Source organism: Simochromis diagramma, unplaced genomic scaffold (assembly GCF_900408965.1).
Source record: "Simochromis diagramma unplaced genomic scaffold, fSimDia1.1 OVJJ01000602.1, whole genome shotgun sequence".
Classification (NCBI taxonomy): domain Eukaryota; kingdom Metazoa; phylum Chordata; class Actinopteri; order Cichliformes; family Cichlidae; genus Simochromis; species Simochromis diagramma.
In genome coordinates, this window is record NW_024387040.1 from 11,179,660 (window position 1) to 11,199,781 (window position 20,122).

Genomic DNA, 20,122 nt, shown 5'->3' on the forward strand with positions numbered 1-20,122 from the left:
AACCACGATTTGAAAGATTGAAACTGGGAAGATGATCTTAGATTATACACCCCTGCTAGAGCACTAAGTAGTTCAGTGAGGTAACTTGGCACTATATTGTTAATAATTCTAAAGGTGAGCAGCATGATTTTGAATTGAATACGATACTTAACGGGGAGCCAGTGCAGGTCAGCGAGGACAGGGGTGATAGAAACACGCCGCCCAGTACCAGTAAGAAAACCAGCCGCCTCATTCAGAACAATTTGCAGTTTATGGAGAAGAGTAGAGTTAAGACCAGTAAAGGGAGTTGCAATAAGTACAGACGTCCTTGTGCGGGACATAATGTCTGGCCTTGCAAATAAGACGCAATTGATGAAAGCAAGATTTCAGAGTCATAAGGTCCTGGCAGAACAGGTAATTTCCTTATTTTATACATAACTTCTTTGCAAATCCTGTTAACTGCAGTCTTCATCAATATAACCAAAGATTTTACTTTTTGGCTCAACACTGGCTTGAAATTCCAGTTAGGAGTTTGGGATTCCCGACTTCCCACTTCAAATGAAACGTCAAAGCTGCCTATTTACAGTGAGTATGGATAAATACCAGACGACTACCTTTAAATATCAGTGTCACAGATGGCTTTAAAAGGTGAATGCCTCCTTCCAGGAGATGATACTCGTGTACGCTACAGAATGCTTTTATTTTTTTTGTTCATTTTCATGGAGAAAGCTGTTTTTTCCATATTGGCTCTAGAGATTTTTGTCAGTTGTGAGCAAGTGAGCTGGAACTTTCTTACGCCTCACAGTTAATTTATCAACAGTTCCCTGTTATAAGTACAGACTGAAAGAAGGAGGCGGAGCAGCGGAGAAAGAGCTCATTGGTTTTATTTGACACCATTTTGAAACAAAGACCACTAAAGAAAGCTAAAGCAGGGGAAGAGATAAATGGGTTGGCAAAGGAATGGTAAGTTATAGAGAGATTAGAAGGGATAAATCTAAATCACAGAGATGAGGAGGAAGGGTGTTGACTTTAAAAGAGGGCACAATATTGTTTAGCCTCTATAGTCACAGACAGTTAGCTCCTACTGCCACCGTCGTCCTTTAGAGGAGTAACTCCCGCTGTTTGTGCCCGGAGAGCCCCAGGGCTTGACTGACACAGATCAGAGAGGAGGAGAGGGCAGAGGGGAGGGGAGGAGGGGTGAAGGGAAAGGGGGATAAGGGGATGTGGGGGAGGTGGGAGTGAGCAGGGGTTCAGAGGGGTGGAAGGAATCAGAGGAGATGAGGGAGAGAGGGGTTCTGGTAGATGAATGGGGAATCACTTTACAGGCGATGAAGAGATCAGAGAAAGAGGTCAAGGGATGGTTAAGGGTGAGGGGAGGATCAGTTGAAAAACAAGGATGAAAGCGGCAGGGGAAAAAAAAGAAGAGGTGGGATGAGGGGTTGTAGCAGAAATGAGGATCAAGGCCAGCCTGAGAGATGGCGAAAGAGCGGGAGGAGGGAATTATTTGTCCTGGCCATTGATCTACGAGCTGTGGGGTCATGTACAGGCTGAAAATGCAGAGCTGACGTACATATTACATACACATGACCTACATCCAAGTGCTGGGCAAAGCTGCTGAAATCCAGTAAAAACATTATGTCTGAGCAAAGCTCCTTTCAGTTGCTCCTTTATTCACACGGGGTGACAGGAGAGCGGAGCAGGTAGCGCCACATATTTGACGTAGCTAATTGTTATGACGAATACCTTTTGTGACACAACCCACAAAGGCTTTGTCTCTATGTGGGATGGAATGGACAGACTTTTAAGGCAAGTCTGTCAAAACAATGTCGATTTTCCACAGAATCGCCTTTTAAATGTTTGATGATCCATGCATTTATCTTCTACCGCTTATCTGGGTCGCAGCGACAGCAGCGACTTCTCTCACACCGGCCACCTCTTCCAGCCAGTCCTGGGTCTTCCCTGGGGCCTTCTCCCAGTAGGACATGCCCCTAATACCTCGCCTACTGGGAGGTGTCCAGGAGGCATCAAGTCAGATGCCTGAACTGGCTCCTTTTAATGTGGAGGAGCAGCGGCTCTACTCAGAGTCCCTCTGAGCTCCTCACCGTATCTCAAGGGGAGCCTAGGCACCTTTTGGAGGAAAGTAATTTCCAATACTTGTATCTGCGACCTCATTCTTTCAGTCACTGCTCAGAGCGCATGATCGTAGGTGAGGGCAGGAACGTAGATGGACCAGTAAATCGACAGCTTCGCTTTTCTGCTTAGCTCTCGCTTTACCGCAACAGATCAGTACAGCATCCACATCACTGTGCTGGTTTCATGAATTTATTATGAGTGGAATATTTTTTGAGAACAGTAGATAATTTGTCATAAAAAAAATATGAAAATTGCCTGTGATTTGGGTCCTGGGAACGCATGTCTTAAAATTTAAGTCCAACACCTCAAAATATTTGACTTCAGGATGTTGAAAAAGTTGTTCATCTGTAGCTTTGGTTATTTAAAAAAAACAAACGGCTAATCAGTATTCACCTCATTCTTTAACATGACTCCATATGTCCTTTTTCTTAACTGCAGTGTTGAGTGAGAATCAGGATCCACAGTTCACAGGTCACCAGTTCGTCGCAGAGAGACAACTGTCACGTCCACATCTACAGTCAATTTAGTCACCAGTTAGCCTAACAAATAACTCGCACAAAGAGCCATCCAGTGATAGACACTGCAGATTTGTTCAGGCTATAAATGCAGTGGTGTGAGGCGTTAATTCACGTGTCACACTTATTCCTGTACCAGTAAGTCTACAAATTCTACATAATACTGGGTGTGTAGTAGGAAAACATTCACAAATACGTGCGCGTTGGTATGATAAATTCCAATTTCAATAATCTTTAAATCCTGCTGACTAACCTGCTTCTCATAAATGTGTGCAAGCTGCAGTAAGCGTGCGCGCATGTGTGTGGCCTGCTTAAACTGATGTGCAGACTGATGTTCCGGTTATACAGTCACGTCTTTGTTCCTTTTATTTCGTTCTCTAAAAATAAATCATGTGGAACATTTAGACGTGTTTGGCAAGGCCTCGTATCATGTACAACAAAAGTGACTGTTCCCCCCCATTACTCTCAAAGCAAGGCTTAATGTTGGTGATTATCATCCACACTATATGATGATCACTGTAAATTTGTGTTTGGGGGGCAATTGGAGTGTCAAAAGCAAGATATTTTAAGGTGGTTTGCATGCTGAATGCTTAAATACCCTCTTAAATCCTGGAATATTTACTTTTTATTCAGTTTCTTTGACAGACTGTGACCAAAAATGCTTCAATAGGGTGACTCACGTCTTTTTCACTTGGGTGTGTCACCCTGCAGCTCAGTCTTAACAAGCCAATAGACTGAATAAGTGTGGAAGAGCAAAGTCACCCTGGAGTATTACTTAAAAATGTGGAGTTTTTGGCCTTTTACTTCTAAATGGGACATAAGCAGCGAAGCAGCAGAGTCCCCTATATCTGCAGTGTTACCTGCTGTGCAGTCTAAGCAGGTTGCCCTGAATAAAACAATGTCCTCTTTTTCCTTCTGTCTCTCCTCCCTCAGTGGAAGCAGCGGGGGCAGCGGCAGCAGGGAGAACAGCGGCAGCAGCGGAATTGGCATTCCCATCGCCGTGCCTACACCCTCCATCCCCAACTCTGGACCAGGTGAGCTTGACAGTGATGGTGACTTAAACAGTAAAAGGTAACAATTGGCCAGTCGGTGTCCAAATTATGCTGATTTTCAGTGAGGCTTTTATTGGCTGTTGTTTTTTATTTTTAAGTGTTTTTTTTTTAATTTTTGTTTTTTTTACCTGGATTAGAAATGCAGGGAGAAATATTTGCTTTAATGAGTAAGAAATCTGTGTACACCCTCAGGAATGTTGTCACTTGAGTTTTGGTGTATTTTCCACCCAGTTAAAACAAGATAATGACACTACAGGACTGCTCTGTTTGGCAAGATGCACACCATAGACTTCAACTAAATCAAATCTAGATGTAGCTTCCAGGTCTGAAATGGTCACCAAAGGGCGACTGCTCTTTTTAACCCTTTAAGACCTACCATAGAACCAAGTCCGCCAGAGCTTATATTATATTTTTACATGCTGTGGAGCCATTTTTGGGAGCATTTCAAGTTGCTATACATCAATACAACCATTACAGCCTAAATTTTAATAATATGTATGCATTAAGTGCATAGTACCTACATAAATTGCAAAAAAGTGCAATAAACTACAAAAAAATTGAAAATCGTTTTTGTTTTTTTAACATATATTTCTAGTTAGAGAAATTTAAGAGGCTTAACCCTCAAAACTGTAAATACAAAAAAGTTGCACAAAATAGTTTCCCACCACAGGAAATTTATTTTGAGTGTCTTCTTAGTTTTATTTTTGAAATACACCAATTTCTATACACTGCAGGAAAAACGAAAATAAATATTAGAGTGCAAATTTGCAAAAAAGCAGCATATGCATCAAAATAAACTATTTCCAGCAGTGCAATATGAGTCCTAAGCATCCCAGAAACGACACAGAAAGTCATAAAGTCAAACATAACTTTTAAAAACACCAGTATAGGCTCATGAGGCCTTGATGGTAAAAAAACTACATTTCCGCGAAAATGACGTCACTTCCGGTTTCGGGCAGGTCATGGCAGACATGCGATAGTTCGCACTGATGGACGTAGGAAGTTTTACGAACAGCTGATCGGATCGGCAAAGCGTTTTTCTGGAATATTATGTTTTTGTTGCTGCAAGTGCTTTTTATGCAGTTTTTGCAAAGCTATATGTGGAAGGAAACTGTGACCTAGGACAAGCTGATGGCATAAGATGTAAGTACAACTCCTCCGGTTTCATATGCAAAAAAAATTATTGCGCTAGCTCACGTGGTTGCAGAGCTACCGGGATTTAAAAATAGTTACGCAAAACGGAGCGTGCCCGCTCTGACCGGTTTTAAAGGGTTAAAGATGAGTCCAGTTTCACAGAAGTCAATGAGAAGATGATCCTACAGCTCAGTTGATATTCGACCTCCGTAAACATCTAATGAGAATGTGTCCTCATACATTAGCTTTAGCTAATAGCTAATGCAACAGTGTTCATTTGTTTAAAGTCATTATCATTATTTAGAGTGAAATAGACAATAAAAAAACAGTATGCAAGGTGACAACCTTGGACTTCTTATTAAACATCTGGGACAGATCAATGTTGCTACTGATTGTCCATCTTTTAGGTACAGTCTGTGGTGTGTTCTTTGTGAATCAAACTTTAAACACATACATTTCTCAATCAATATATGGCTAAAAAAATACAATTTAAATAAGTATTTTTAAGCGTAAAATCTGAATATATGATGAAGTTTGATAAAGTGTAAATGTATGACGCTATTGGCAGATAGAGAGAGTGTGCATCACAAAGCCTGTGTTTACCAGACAGGGATTATGGAGCCCCATTGTGTTCTAAGCACAGCTGATTCTCTATCCTACTGTGTAAATAGGCCAAGCTGCGTGAGGCCTGACACTTTACAGTTAAACAGTGAAGCCCACGTAACACGACGAGCTGCTACACGTGGTGTCGCGCTGTACCGTGATCACGGCGGAGGTGGTGCTGCGTTTAAGTTTGGAGCATTGTAGGTTGACGTAGCAGCTGTTTTACCTCGGCGCCGGGATCAGGGCGGCAGCACAGGACTTTCCACAGCACTCCCTCTCTCTCTCTCTCTCTCTTTCTCTGTGATGTGCAAGCTGGTCGCCATGGAAACACTCGATTCATACCGCAAAGGAGTGTGTCCAAGTGCGCGAGAAGTCGGAGCGCTCCTCCGGGCCCGGAGGGTTCTTAAGTAAATTGATATGATGTTATGTAATCGAGGTGTAGGAGGCGGCGAGGACACGCTCTGCTCCTGCCTCACCGCTAAATGGTCACTAACGTGAGTCCTCCTTTCAGTCCCAACCATGCCTGCTCCCCCGGGAGCCCCTCCGCCTCCCCCACCCCCTCCTCCTCTACCTCCACCTGCTCCTCCCATGGCCGGGATGGCCCCTCCAGCGCCACCACCGCCACCTCCCATAGGTGAGATTCCTCGAAGCTCCAGAGCCGCTTGTTTGACCTCTGCTGACTGGATGGCGGATCATCACCTTGGAGATGGAGATGCACAAAATAAGGGTGCTGTGGGTGCCGATGTCAGTCTGTGCACACTGCAAGCAAAGGGTCCTCTTATCAAATCTTATCAAAAATCAAGAATAAAGCAACAGAAACAGCCGCATCATCTCTGAGAGATTTCTCTGTCATCCACTTAGGCTGAAGCGGTATTCACAAAATGAGGAAACATTATTAAGGAAATGGGGGAGAAAGTTGGCCATGACGAGCTTTCCCCAGCCAAGAAACTTGCTGAACTAAACACATCAGCCAAAGATTTCTGGGTTGTTCAGCTCTGTCGTTGCTTGCAGTGTGGACAGAGTTTCGTGCTTCTGTTAAGCACAGTGTGACATTTAACTTAATCCTTCACGGTGGTGGTTTTGGTGGTGGTGGTGCTCTTCTTCACTGAAGTGTAATCGGTTAATACAGAAGTCTCATGTCACCTAGGGCCTGGCTAAAGTTAATTAGTGCCTGTAATTTCTCTTAAATTGGTCCTTTACATTTTAATCTCAAGCTGTTGTGGATAATAAAATAAGTTTTTATTTCAAATCTGTACAGATGTACAGAAACGTGACTTTGAGACTTCTACTGCAGGTACAGTATGTGGCTCATTTGATTTATTTTTTTTTTTTTAATTTCCATAAACATGATTGTGGTTAAAGCTGCATCAGACAACACTTTCCTGAACTCAAGATCATTCACATTCATCATCTGGAATGTCCAGACTCTGGTTTCATAATTAACCCTTTTAATTGGTAATCGGCGTGGCTACGATTTGAGATGAGTTTGCATCTTTGAATCTCTCCATTTGATTGTCAGCCGTCTCTGTGCCGCATCGCTGCTACTTTCTATTTGCGTGTGCGTTAGCTGTGATCATAGTCTGTGATGAAACAGAAAAACTATTTTTGCAAAGTTGCAAAAAAAGATTGACACATCCCCAAACTCGGTCGTTACTGTAAATGTTCACCCATCAGCGGGCAAAGCTAAAGATAACTTGCTGATGCAGGGTGCGGTCTGTTTAGACAGATGTAGTATAAAAAGTAAAACGTTCCTATTGGGCCTAACTTTTAAAATTACAATTGCTGCACCAGCATTGTTAGACCGAGGGGTCAAACAACACATCACATCTAATACATTTAAAGCTAATTTGTCCCTCTAAACCTGATTTATTGGAAACCCTGTTATGTTTTTATGTAATTAGTTGCCTTTTATTGAACACTGTGCTCAATGCGTCTTTGCAACAGGTTTAGAGAGTGGGTAAGCTGAATTCAGAGATGCTAATGATTTTCACTGGTAGAAAGTAAAGCAGTGACTCAGTATGGAGACTGTTTGAGCCACAGCAAATGCCACATAATGATTTCAGGGTAATGGACTCCCCAAACCATTCAGCCAGCCTTTTGGGTGCTTCAGATACTCAGCAGTGCCTGATGTAGCTTTAATTTACACGGCCTCTGAATCACAGATTCGTGATGCTGGGATTGATTTAGAGTTCGAGCTCTGTAAAGCTTAAAGCATCCAGCTGTTTCATCGGTGTCCACCGGTAAGTGTCTAAGCCTGAGCAGCAGCCGCTCTTCGCTCATCGACTCCGGTAATCTTTGTGGCCGAGATGATCACTTGAATTGTGCACATTTTATCATCTGAACATCACAAGACTCTTTATTTTCCACTTATAATTATTCTGCTGGTGACACTGTAGCGAAGTTTATTTGTGGTTGTTTTCCTCTGAATCTTTACTTCCTCTGGTCCCACCCCTTCCTATCTCTCCCGAGAGGATGTATATTATCTAGAAATGTGAACAGGAAATGCTCGAGCAGAAGAAAGAAAGGCAGAAAAAAACGTAAACCCCTCCTCGCCCTCTCTATTTTTGTCGCCCACAGCCGCACACATTGCTCCAATCTTCAAATAATTCTTTGTTGTTGTTGTTTTTAAAGCTGTTGTTCACAGAGATGCTTCAGTTATTCTTTGATGGGCGGTGTAGTGATGCACGTAATCCTAAATGCTACCTGCAGTCTTTTAAACCGTGTCAAACATACGGCCCGCGGGCCTGAATCGGCTTTGTAAAGACTCCAATTCTGCATCCTTGACAACTTAAGAAAATGTGAATGAAGGACAAAGATTTTGAACAGTTTTTCCTGTTGATAAAGATCCCCCACACACCCACTGCCATCTATACTACACCAAAGTGAATCAATGAAAGCTTCATATTCTAAATCTATACTTACAGGACACCCTGACCAATGAACTGTGGGAACCTTTTGTTTGCTTCATACATTTATCATGCAGTTTCACTGGTCCAGCTCACTTCACATCAAAGCGTGGCATATAAAATGAGTTTGAAATCCCTGTTTTAATTGTTGCTTCAGCAAAAACCTGCAGGATCCATCTGTTCTGTTGCTGCGTTCTTATTCCTCAATCGATCCTTCCTTTCCTTCTTGTCTAAGAAAGCTACATTTAAGATAACTTGTTGATGAAACTCTTCATGAAGTGTCTGTTACTTTTATAACCAAATTACAATCTCTGTTGCTTCCCCAAGATCACCTGCTTCCTCTGACTTTTGTTGACTAACTTTAACATTTTTTTAATAGGCAGGGGGCTCTGATCAGAATTTAAAAGCTCATGTTATCTCACACGGTGTTGATGATTCATGTTTTGGTTGGTTTCCCCCTTCCCTCTCATTTCCAACCTTCTTCCCTCCTTTGCTACCGTGCTTGGCTTTCCTCTCTTTCCTCCCCGTCCTTGGGGTTTCTAGCTGTGGCCCCTGGACCTGGTCTGGGACCCGCTCCAATGTCCCAGTTTGGAACCATCTCGCGGCAGATTTCGCGGCACAACTCTTCCAACTCCTCTGTCTCTATGGTTTCGGCCACGGGCACCTACCGGCGGGCGCCGTCGGTCACTTCGCAGTTCTCCTTGCAGCAGCAGCAACAGCAGCAGCAGCAACAACAGCAGCAACAGCAGCAGCAGCAGCAACAGCAGCCTCATATTAATGGAGGCACTCCTGGCTATGGTCAGAACTCAAGTAAGGCCCGCTTGTCTCCAGCTCCCAACTGCTTTCTAGATCCAGAGCTGTCACTGAAGGACACACAACCTCACATTCTTCCCAAATCATGCACCCAAAGCGAACTAACCTTTGTAGCCACACACAAAATCTTTATATTTTATATTTGCAAGTAAATCAGTGCTTTCTGAAGGTCAGGCCGAGTTCTTCACAGAACTATTGGCGTTTGTTTTTAATCTGAAAGTGCAGGTTAAGGCTTTTTATCCAACTGTGGGGCGTCTTTAGTATTGATGCAGAATGCCTCATCCTTGGATTTGTACACAGATGCAATGCAGGCAATCAATATTAGCTAGCAGTGCAGAGTCAGTCTTTGGCATCTTGTAAAAACTTAGGCAAAGTTTACTGGCTGTGTATTGTACTGCAGTTTAGTTAGGTCAGCTGTTAACCTCACTTCAATTATGCCTATATTGCTAAGAGATCTCTTTGCACAGATTTATTAGGTGGGGTCTTGAAAATAAAGGCAAAGCACAGGCATCATTGATTTTTAAGTCTCTTTTTAAAGGGTAGACTTGCAGCTTGAGATAGCAGGAATAGTTAGGTGGCCTTTTCACGCTGTATGGATCCCATTTATACAGATCACAGTGCAAGCCAGATGACCTCCAGATGTGCAGATGTGCCCGTTCCGTTCCAAACACTTCATTCAGAGAGAATTTGCACCTCACATGTGGTCTTTCTTGCACATCTGCAGATTCCTGGTAGCTTTGTCATTGCCTGAAGCCTAAAAGTGATATTTTCTGAAACACTGGTTCTTGACTATTACTTATTCACAGCATTTAACCTAAAATTGATCATGTGATCTGAGGAAAACTAACATGAGAATCTAAAGTAGTCTTAACATTACTAAAACAGGTCTGAAGGGAGTTGCTTCACATGAGTTCAGAATGAGACATCTAAAGTAAATACTGCCCCCTTGTGGCTATTAGAAGTCCCCCGTTTTTTTTTTCGATTTAGAGGAAACTGTCTGATCGACAGAAATCAAACATAATCTGCTTTTTATCCTCTTGCTCTAATGATCCCCTGATACCATGTGAATCTCATCACAGTCGCAGATGTTGCTGAACTTTTCAGCTCATGTTTGCGTCTGATCTGTGATCTCTGTCAAATAGAAGAAAAAAAAAATTAATTTATTTAAACGATCAGTCTTCCAGTATAGTGCTTAACTGTGCTTTTGTTAGATGTGTACATGCTCCCAGTTCTTGCAGTGTGTCTGTGTTGACTGTTGTTTGCTTGGGGGTTGGGTTGGACCCTGAACTGTCTTTCTTGGTGACTGATGGGCTTTGTCTTTTTCTCCTTCTCTGATGCTCACTCTGTCGGCCTTCCTGCCTTTTTCTCCGCTGGCTTTCAGTGTCTATCGCTCCTCCTCCTCCCCCCATGCCCCAGCTGACTCCACAGATACCTCTGACTGGCTTTGTGGCCAGGATGCAGGAGAGCAGTAAGTGAAGAGGCTAAGACACACACACAGCACTTTCCTCGTTATCTGCGCCAACTGTTCCAACTCCCAAACACAGAGCATGCACTGTGTGTTCATCCTGTTTAATACGTCCTCTTCCAAAACTGAACTGATTCTTACTAGATTCCACTCATTATGTAAGCTTCTATTAGGCAACTTATAGTTTAGTTTCTTTGTTTCTGCAGCTACAAATCTACACTACTATAGAGGTATAATACAGAGTACTTGTAGCACTATAGAGTTACGCTAAAGTCATTGATGATGTTTAGGGTAAAACGTGCCAAAGGTCACCACTCTCTGCTGTCCCCTCTGATCCAAAACCTGCCATATGCTCATTTATTGAAAGGGAACTAATATATTAATGGTAAACTTCACTAGAATAGCTCTGGATAGTTTGCTGATACCACAAACTATTTATTTTATAGTGGCCTGTATTGAAACTCCTTAATTCACACTTTGTTAGCAAAGCATTTTAGACCTTTACTAGTCCCTAAGGACCCCAAAGCGCTTTACACATCCAGTCATCCACCCATTCACACACACATTCACACACTGGTGATGGCAAGTTACATTGTAACTGGGGCGCACTGACAGAGGCGAGGCTGCCGGACACTGGCGCCACCGGGCCCTCTAAGCTGCTGTTACTCTCAACTGCAGAACAACATTTTGTAAGTGTTAACAAGATTCTTAAACAAACCCTGGTAGCTATGTTGTGTTTGCAAAACGTCTGCACAGAAACTGTAGTAACTGTTTGGTCTGATTTGGTCTCACCAATATTAGACAGACGTGCCAGTGAGCTCAATTTGAAGTAACACACATACACACACACATCCACCTTGGCTTTTGGGTGCTGTTGGTCTCAAAAATGAAATTGTATATATTGTAAACCTCAGAGTCAGATGGATGAGGTGTGCCTGATTATACCCATGTAAGGAAATTCCATCTTTTTGACACCAAGCAGAGAATTTAGCAAACAGTGACCCCGTTGGCCGTGTTTAATGGCAGCATCCAACACTTTAACTGTATATTCTAGACAGTACGGCGTCATATTTTCAGTTTGTTATAGTGTCAGATGCAGTCACTATACGTTTTCATACCTTTTCTTGTCCCGGAGTGGATGCCGTCAGCTCTAACCTACTAAATGGCATGACTTGGAGTGTATTTTTCATTTTTTTAAGTGCTCATAAATAATATATATAGGTGTCCTTTTTTCTGCATATGCATGTGAAGCGATGTTCAAAGCTACAACGGGAGCACAAACTACATGAGCCACTTGAGAGGTTCACACACATACAGCATGTCATTTGTAAGAAGCCTTGCAGCCTGCTTGATTGTCAGACAAACTTCGCATGCCTTGATTTATTTCTTATGCATGATTCTCCCACCGCCGCCACCTCTATCACCAAGGACATCTTGTGACTCAAATCAAAACGAGTCTCACTTTTGATGTCCGTTCAATAGTTGCAGATACTCCTACTCCACCTCCCCCTCCTCCTCCGGATGACATGCCCATGTTTGACGACTCGCCGCCGCCTCCGCCGCCTCCTCCGGTGGATTACGAGGAGGAAGACGCCGCAGTCGTGCACTACAACGACCCCTACGCCGACGGAGACCCTCAGTGGGCTCCCAAGAGCTACATCGAGAAAGGTTTGCTTAACGTTTCTAATTATTTGCAGGCGAAGTCCTGCCGTTGGGAACAGAGTCCAAGAGCAAACCTTTTCCCTTCCTGTTCGCAGTGGTGGCCATCTACGACTACGCCAAGGACAAGGACGACGAGCTGACTTTCATGGAGGGCGCCATCATTTATGTCATCAAAAAGAACGACGACGGCTGGTTCGAAGGCGTGTGCAACGGCACCACCGGCCTCTTCCCCGGCAACTACGTGGAGTCCATCATGCACTACGCCGACTGAAGGGACCTTTCAGTTAAAGTACAGCATATTTATTCAGTCATATCACAATCCACTGAGAGACTGACGGCAGAAATCTGACTCCCGAGATGCATAACCACGTGATTCCCCCCCGCCGCCCTTTTTCTTTTGATATGACGGAATGTTTTTCCCTTACTGATTGCAAATAAAATGACAAAGGTATATCTATTTAGTTAATTTTGGTGTTATGGACAGGTGGGGAACATTTAAGGAACATGTAAAATAAACTTTTTTTTTTTTTTAATGAATTGGACTGCACATGCTCACACAGTTGAAGGATGTACGGTGAGATCTTGCCTGAACAAAACACTTTGTGAACAAGAGTTTTTAGGTTTCGATGGAACAAATAAAAATATAACGTAAGCACCTTCAGTGGAAGTGTTTGTACTGTTGGTTGTACATAATCCGAGCTGCAGCCACTCCGGGAGGGAAGGGGGGGGGGTTCTGTAATGTAAATTCAGTGAATGTCGATCAGATGATGCTTTTCATTAGTGGTGCCGCCCTCCTCCTCCTCAACTCTGTAAATGACAGATGGACTGTTGGTGATACGCAAATAAATACTGTAAATCTTATTTCAAAGGAAAGAAAATTTACTGCGGGAAAATCAGTCTCAGCGTCGAAGCATGCAAAATTTTTCAAGATCTAATGTAATTTTAAGTTTATTGCCATTATCCTTCCATTATGTTGTAAATGTATACACCTTTGCTTTCTTATTACACTGTTGAAATCACTTTTTTTTTTTTTTTATTTTAAAAACTGAAGTAAATGACAGGCTCGTCCCTTTTATCGCCTTCTTTTAAATTTCATGAATTTGGGTCCATCTAAAGCAAAGACATTCCATCCATTTTCAGCTTATTATGGAGCATTTTAGGATTCACTGTTAATTTTATGTGCAGAAAATGTGGAAGATCTTTCAGTGACTGGCAGGAATATCATTCCTGTGCATATGGGTGACAAATTAAATGAAAAACATGAACCCGTGACCCCCAACCTTAACGTGAAGGGACTGTTTAGGTCCTCAAACCTTGTCTTTTGTGCCCTGCTTCTGAACCTGTGCACTACAATTTTAGCAAAGTAAAGATGAGGACAACCACAGCACAGGGTTTTTTTTCTTACTAAGTGTTGAAACATTTCTAACCCTTTCTAGGTTACTAATAATCACGGGCACAGAGGGGGGTCACTGGATCATTTGTGTATGAAAACTGTGATTATGCCCTCTGGAGTCACCAGATCTCATCACCATCATGAAAACCGCAAATTGTTTTAACCTCTGTTGACCTGGCAAACACTTCCTGCAATTTGTCACCTGAGAGTGGAATCGCCCTGCCCCAAAACTGCCACGTGACAATTCAGATGTGATAACGTAGACCATTTAAGCAACTAGTACCTCCTCGGTCTTCTCAAAGCACCACTGGCCCCGTCTGGGTTCAAAGACCGCGCTGACTGCTAGGAACGTGTAATCCTCTGGGCTGCACGGGTGTATATAATACATTATCTCCAGTATAAATCAGCCAGTCCATACGTAGGTGTCTCTCAGGTATAAGAATCATCATCTTGTACTTTTTCATGCTGGTTCTGTCATCTAACATGACCTCCAAATGCAGTGTTAAACCGCTACCTGCTGTGGTCACCTTTCACCCACTTTCTTTTATTTCCAGCTCAGTTTCATCATAGATCTCTCTCTGCCCTTCATTTGTACATAATAAAATGTTGATTGAGAAATTTATGTACAGTGTTTTATAATAAACAAATCTATGTACAACATGCGCGTGTCATTACTTTTGACAAGGAACCAAAGCTTCGGCTTGAATGAAATAAAAAAAAAAAAATAAAAAAAATGAAGCAGTTGGTTTATTGAGCGCACAGTCATTGCAGATGTTAAGGCCGTGGTCGTTACAGGACACTTTGCATCACAGAAGTAACCATATAACACTTCAGAGTGGAAAAGAAAGACACGTGACTGATTGGCCTTTGAGGTGAGGACGGATCCAAGCGAGTACACAACGATGCACTTCCCTCTCCTTTGGAATTACACAGATGTTGCAACGCCTCGGTTGCAGCTCAGGACCAGCGGGTAACAAACTGTTCACTCACAGTATGCTAGTCTGAGCCACAGGAGGCTTTTGCAGTTACAGTACTGTAAGCAGTGAAGGGTTCAGCTGCAGTTTTCAGTTGTAATTATTCATTTACATATCATAAGTTTCCTGTAAGAAACTCAAACATCACAATTTGCCTAAATACCAAGTTTACTTGCGCTTCGTAAGGATGCACAAATTTGACGGGCTGGTTTGGGGCTTTCAATAAATCTGGTAACATTTGTGTTGCACCAACTTTGGCCTGTTAAATGTTCAAAGACCGTTTGACGAGGAGCTGAAATACTTTAAAATTCTTCTTTTTATGATGATTCTTGTCATCAACAACAAAATAAATATTGGCATTGGCGTCAGGTTTCAGTCAAACTAAAATTTTAAACATCAGAATGAGCCCAAAACATAAATCAGTGCATCCTTAATACCAAACCTCAAGTCAAGAGGAAAGCGCCACGATTCAGATCAGAGACCCCTGCTTGCCGTTTTGTTCTGTTAAGCCAGAGTTGGCACTCAGATCAGCACCAGAGGTCCATCCAAACCAAACTCCTGTTGCCTCCCTTGCTATTTTTGCCCAACCCTGCTGGTCTAAGGACTTAAGGGTGGCAGGTAAATTGCTTTTCTCCCCTGGAGTAGCTGCCTGAAGAGAAGCCCAGCAGAGGAGGATCATTTGTCTCTGGTTAGCACCATCTCTGTGAGCCTGATGAGGGCGTCTCTCTCTGGGGATGGCCTGAGCCTACTGATCTGCCTGATTGCTTCTTTGCAGTAGTGCCGGGCCAGGTAGTTGGTCTGCTGCACGCCATTGCTCTAAAACAGAAGGAGGAGCACTCACATTATTAAAGTTTTTAATCTATTAACCTATATCGGATTTTTAAGACTGACCAATACAGATATGTGGTAATTTAAAAAAAAAAAAATAATTTTCTAAATATTTTTAGCAGAGTCTCCCTAACATTTAGCATTTATTTATCTAAATGTGTCTGCTTGGATCAGCTCGTTCCAAACATGTTGTCAACAGAGAAGCTGCACAGCTCCCTCTGGTGGAGAAACTACATAACTTCAATGCACAGATTTTTTTATTTTTATGTATTTTTTTGCTTTTTAGGCGGGCCTTTTTTCCTTTAGTGATCGGTTAGCAGTGAAGAGGGGACACGAAGAAGAAGTCAGGCAGCAAAAGGCTGCAGGTTGGATGTGAACCCGGGCCGCTGCATTTCAGCCAGAGGGCATATGGGCATATGGGCACCTGCTCAACCAGTGAGCTGGCAACCGGCATCTGCCACTCATAACATGGTCGAAGGGCGGTTCTCCTATCCTTTACAAAAAAAAAAGTCATTTATCAACTGCTATAAATGCTGATACTATCAGCAAGTAGCTAATACTGGACGATAATATCAGCTTGCTGATAAGTCTGCTCCGGCTCTGCTATCAACAATAAAACACTAAAATCATTGACAACTGCTTTTTTTGTCACGCAGAGCTCAGCTTCGTTTACTAAACACCTACTTCTGGTTACAGTTTTGCAGCCTTTTGTGAATGATTAAATATTACAGCAGGCACTGCTCATAACCTGGTTATACCAACCCTATGGTTAAATACAGTGTGGCAGCATCATGCAATAAGGGAGAAATTCATAAAAGAATAAAGGAAGCGAGTTCACCTTAAAGCACAAGTAAGACCGGATTAAATTCTTGCTTCAGAAAATGTCCTTGACCAAGGCACTCCACAGCGTTTTTAATAATCAGGACCGATCCCTCTCTAAGGGACGCACTGGGACAAGTCTCTGTCTTTGAGTGATTCGGCCAAATCCCAGATCTAAAGCCCAAAGAACATCTGAGGAGAGACCCTGAAGATGACAGTTTAAGCACTTTCACATCTAATCTGACCAAGCTTTGGAGGATCTGCACAAATCCAGGTGCGATTTGTGCTCGCACAGTTTACACCACAGTGACAGTGCTGCTAAAAGTACCGAGTGAGTTCGACTACTTCTGTAAATGAGACTTTGGATTTTTAAATGCATTTCCAAAAATCTATAAAACCATCCTACCATCGTTAGTTTCAGAGTGCAGATTGTTAGACTTTGACCTACAGCGTCACTTCAGACTAGGTAAAGTTCTTAGCATCGCTTTTAGATCTCTCTCTGCTCTTTATTTGTACACAATAAAACGTTTATTGTAAAGTTTATGTACAGTGTTTTATTATAAACAAATCTATGTCAACATGCATGTGTCATGACTTTTAAGAAGCTAATTTCACATCATTTTATTTTTTAATATAAATGTTATTAAGAGAGCTCTTCTTTTGGTTGGACCTTTAAGGCTTTCACTTATGGCGTATTACGGCTCATACCTGAAGGACGTACTGCCAGGCTCGATCTACGTCTCCTTTGGAGGCGAAACGTCTCATGATCATTGCATGAAGCTCAGGAAACTGAAATGACAAACAGATAAAAACTAAAGACAGTTTGCAGTCCATCTCATTCAGCTAGTGGTGCACGGTTTGTCTGCATGTCCTGAGTAAGAGCGATGGTGGCGGTGTCTCACCTGCTGACAAGCAAACAGGACCGGACCAGTAGCCAAACCCAATTTCAAATCGGCCGCTGTGGGCTTCCCCAGCTGACTGGCTCCAGATGTGAAGTCCAAAACATCATCCACCAGCTACAGGACAAAACAAACCGCCTTATTACATAACTACTGTGCAAAAAATCATTACTGATATTTGCTCATCACTGAGGGCGACACTTTGCTTAACAGCCTGTACCTGAAATGCAATGCCAACATTCTTCCCATACTGGTACGCTATTTCATGCACTTCAGGATCAGAGTTTACCAGAATGGAAACCTTAAATGAAAGAGTGCAGACAGTCAACGAAAAAAACATTAAAAGTGCAGAAAACGAGGCTTTTCTCCATCTCTCTGCTATTTATGTGAAGACAGAACGTACATACTGCTTTACAACTGTTTGCAATAAGACTCGCTGTCTTCTTGAAGGTCTTCTCGAGGTAGTGTTTGAATCGCTCGTTCTCGTTCTCTTTGGAACCCAACTGCATGAATTCACCTGCAATCACAAGGCTATATGTAAATGCATTCTTCCGGCCAGTTCTTCTGCATGCTGGTTCTCGGCTCATCGTGACTTACCTCGCACCAGGTCCTCTATGACCTGAGATAAAACTTTCACCACTGTGATGTTACCGATACGAGCCAAGGCCATTGAGGCAGCCGAGAGGATGAAATCTCCGGCTAAGATAGCCTGGAAGAGAGGAGGCCGAATGATATACGAACGGGTGGTTCGGAAAAACATATCAGACCAAACGATTTTATCTCCTTTACCTTTTTTTCACCCCACACTTCATTAATTGTTCTCTTCCCTCTTCGCTTATCCGATCCATCTATGACATCATCATGCACCAGGCTGGCAGTGTGAATCATTTCAGAGATCATAGCGATGGCCCTCTGCCCTGGGAGCAAATCTCTACAGTGACAAACACAGACAGCAAACAGGAGGAAGTCAAATGCAATTATCTGAAACAAAAGAGTTTGTCATAACGGTGCAATCAGGACTCTGACCCGTGTGTCGCAGAGCAAAATACAACTGAGTTTAGGGTCGTTTACCCGGCTCTGTTGCTGTGGATGTTAAGGGCGCGAGCCATCAATACCACTATCATTGGTCGGATGGCCTTCCCCTTGCCATCGAAATAGTATTCACACAGAGATTTCAGCTCTACTTTGGACACAAACAGCTCCTGTAAAGGACAGTAAAAAAGCAAGCGTTTTATTTCCGCTATTTTTATTCCCTATTTTTAACAACCGCTGTGCAGAAAGAAATCTGCCAATCACCACAGGCCAGGAAACCGCCCACTCTGACCCAAAAAGCCTTCATTAATTTGTCACAGCCATTGCAAAAATATTTCAGACAGACTTCCTTTTAGTTTTTCTCTACGTTCTTTAGCAGCTTAAAACCCCTATTGTGAAAGAAGGGTGTGGCTTTGCTCTGTTGGCGGGTGAGAGGGGAGGCAGACTGGTTCAAGGAGAAATTCAGAGTACAGTTGAATGGGAAAGCTAACAGGCTTGGTGGTTAATAAGTAGTAAGAAGGTAAAAACCTGCCAGTATTAGTGAATGAATCCTGACTGCATTAAAGATAAAGTGTGTGCTTTGCAAACATCTGGATTTAACTACTGATTTGTTCAACTTTAAAATTGGGTTGAAAAACTAATAAATGTGAGCTGAAGCTGTTACTTTTCGAGAAGTGACCAGAGAAAGGGATGCAACACAAAACAGAATACAGCACAACAATCGCTTCAGCACAACTATTCTATTTGAAAGCTAAATTGGATTGATCTCTTTGAAGACTTACTTTTTTGATGTCGTCATATAAACTCGTCAAGTCTTTCTGGGCTAACGTGAAGGGGTCCTTGGGCTTTGTGTCACTGTGTGTCGCTCTGCAACAGCAAGACTGTAGTGTTGGAAGCAGCAACCGTGACTGGTGTCTGGAAAGAAAGATATGCAAATATTTATGCTGAAACTGAACGTGTGATTTGAAATGCACAAAAGATATATCTCCTAAAATATATTAATAAATAAAAATGTAAAAATCACTACTTAGCTGGACTACCTAACAACTCACCTGATTAGAAAGTTTCCTGCTTTCATGTTTATCTGTGCAGCTGTTGGTGGCTGAAATTGAAAATGAGATCATAACAAAGATGAGCTCAGGCATGTGCAGCACATCAGGTTTGCAGAGGCTCTAGCACCCTGGAGTTATTGTTATTAAACAATTTTAAACCTACACAGGATCAGTTATTTATGGACCCAGATTTTAAGCCCTGGGTGCATTCACTTAACATAGGAACAATAAAATAAATAATACGCTCACACTAACTGGGATTGATACAAGATAGAAACATTGTTTTCTGTTTAAAATGCACGTGTTACATTTCATATAACTGAAGTGTTGCACATGTGGGTCAATGCCGAATGAATGAATCAAATGCAACTGAGGCAGGCAGCTGGCCAAGTCAAAGACAGCTTACGTGCAAGCAGGAAGTCTCAACCTTTATGAGCTCAACAAGTCACCAATCATTTCATTTAAACACACAGATATAAAATTGTCTTTACTGACGAATGGAAATAACGTTTCACTGGCATGGGATATGACAGATAGTGGAATAAAGCAGAAGTGGGCATTGCCTCTAAACCACCACTCTGCAGTGTATGACCTTCCTGGTTTTGAAAAGTCCTCCATGCCGGCTCTCCAGCTTTTTATTAACCGCAAACTCACCCTGGTTTCCGGCGTGGGGATGCAGGAAGCCCGGCTCAACAGGGATGCAGAGGCGGAGGAAGACACAGGCCTGCCCTTCAAGTGCCACAAATTTTCTAATATATTCGTGGCCGTGCAGCCCGTAGTCAACCTCGGGCATTTCCTCCACCACGGCCCCGCCATGTTACCTTAGGTTAACAGCATGCATCGGAAGTTACATATCGCAACGT

The 20,122-nt window shown here is 42.6% G+C and overlaps 2 protein-coding genes across 11 annotated transcripts in view; one reads left to right on the plus strand and one right to left on the minus strand.

The window, feature by feature from the left end:
• The window catches only part of abi1a (abl-interactor 1a), a 53,700-nt gene extending 39,385 nt beyond the window's left edge, over window positions 1-14,315 (plus strand). For 2 of the 10 annotated variants that reach the window (XM_040044024.1, XM_040044025.1), the window contains 3 exons: window positions 3,561-3,661; window positions 12,083-12,268; window positions 12,358-13,295. In XM_040044024.1, the coding sequence (XP_039899958.1) occupies window positions 3,561-3,661; window positions 12,083-12,268; window positions 12,358-12,533 (463 nt within the window). In that variant the 3' untranslated portion in view covers window positions 12,534-13,295. Of the gene's footprint in view, window positions 1-3,560; window positions 3,662-5,927; window positions 6,051-8,865; window positions 9,133-10,516; window positions 10,604-12,082; window positions 12,269-12,357 lie in introns of all 10 variants that reach the window. The other 8 variants (XM_040044016.1, XM_040044017.1, XM_040044018.1 and 5 more) reach the window with 8 other exon arrangements.
• pdss1 (prenyl (decaprenyl) diphosphate synthase, subunit 1) lies at window positions 13,303-20,118 on the minus strand. Its single transcript, XM_040044027.1, has 11 exons — window positions 19,914-20,118; window positions 19,260-19,309; window positions 18,990-19,122; window positions 18,247-18,377; window positions 17,965-18,106; window positions 17,773-17,884; window positions 17,583-17,692; window positions 17,396-17,476; window positions 17,179-17,292; window positions 16,985-17,065; window positions 13,303-15,445 (listed from the first exon to the last, which is right to left on the minus strand). Exons 1-11 carry the CDS (start codon window positions 20,073-20,075, stop codon window positions 15,305-15,307), a joined length of 1,257 nt encoding a protein of 418 aa, XP_039899961.1. The 5' UTR covers window positions 20,076-20,118; the 3' UTR covers window positions 13,303-15,304.
• Window positions 20,119-20,122: the final 4 nt, after the last annotated feature.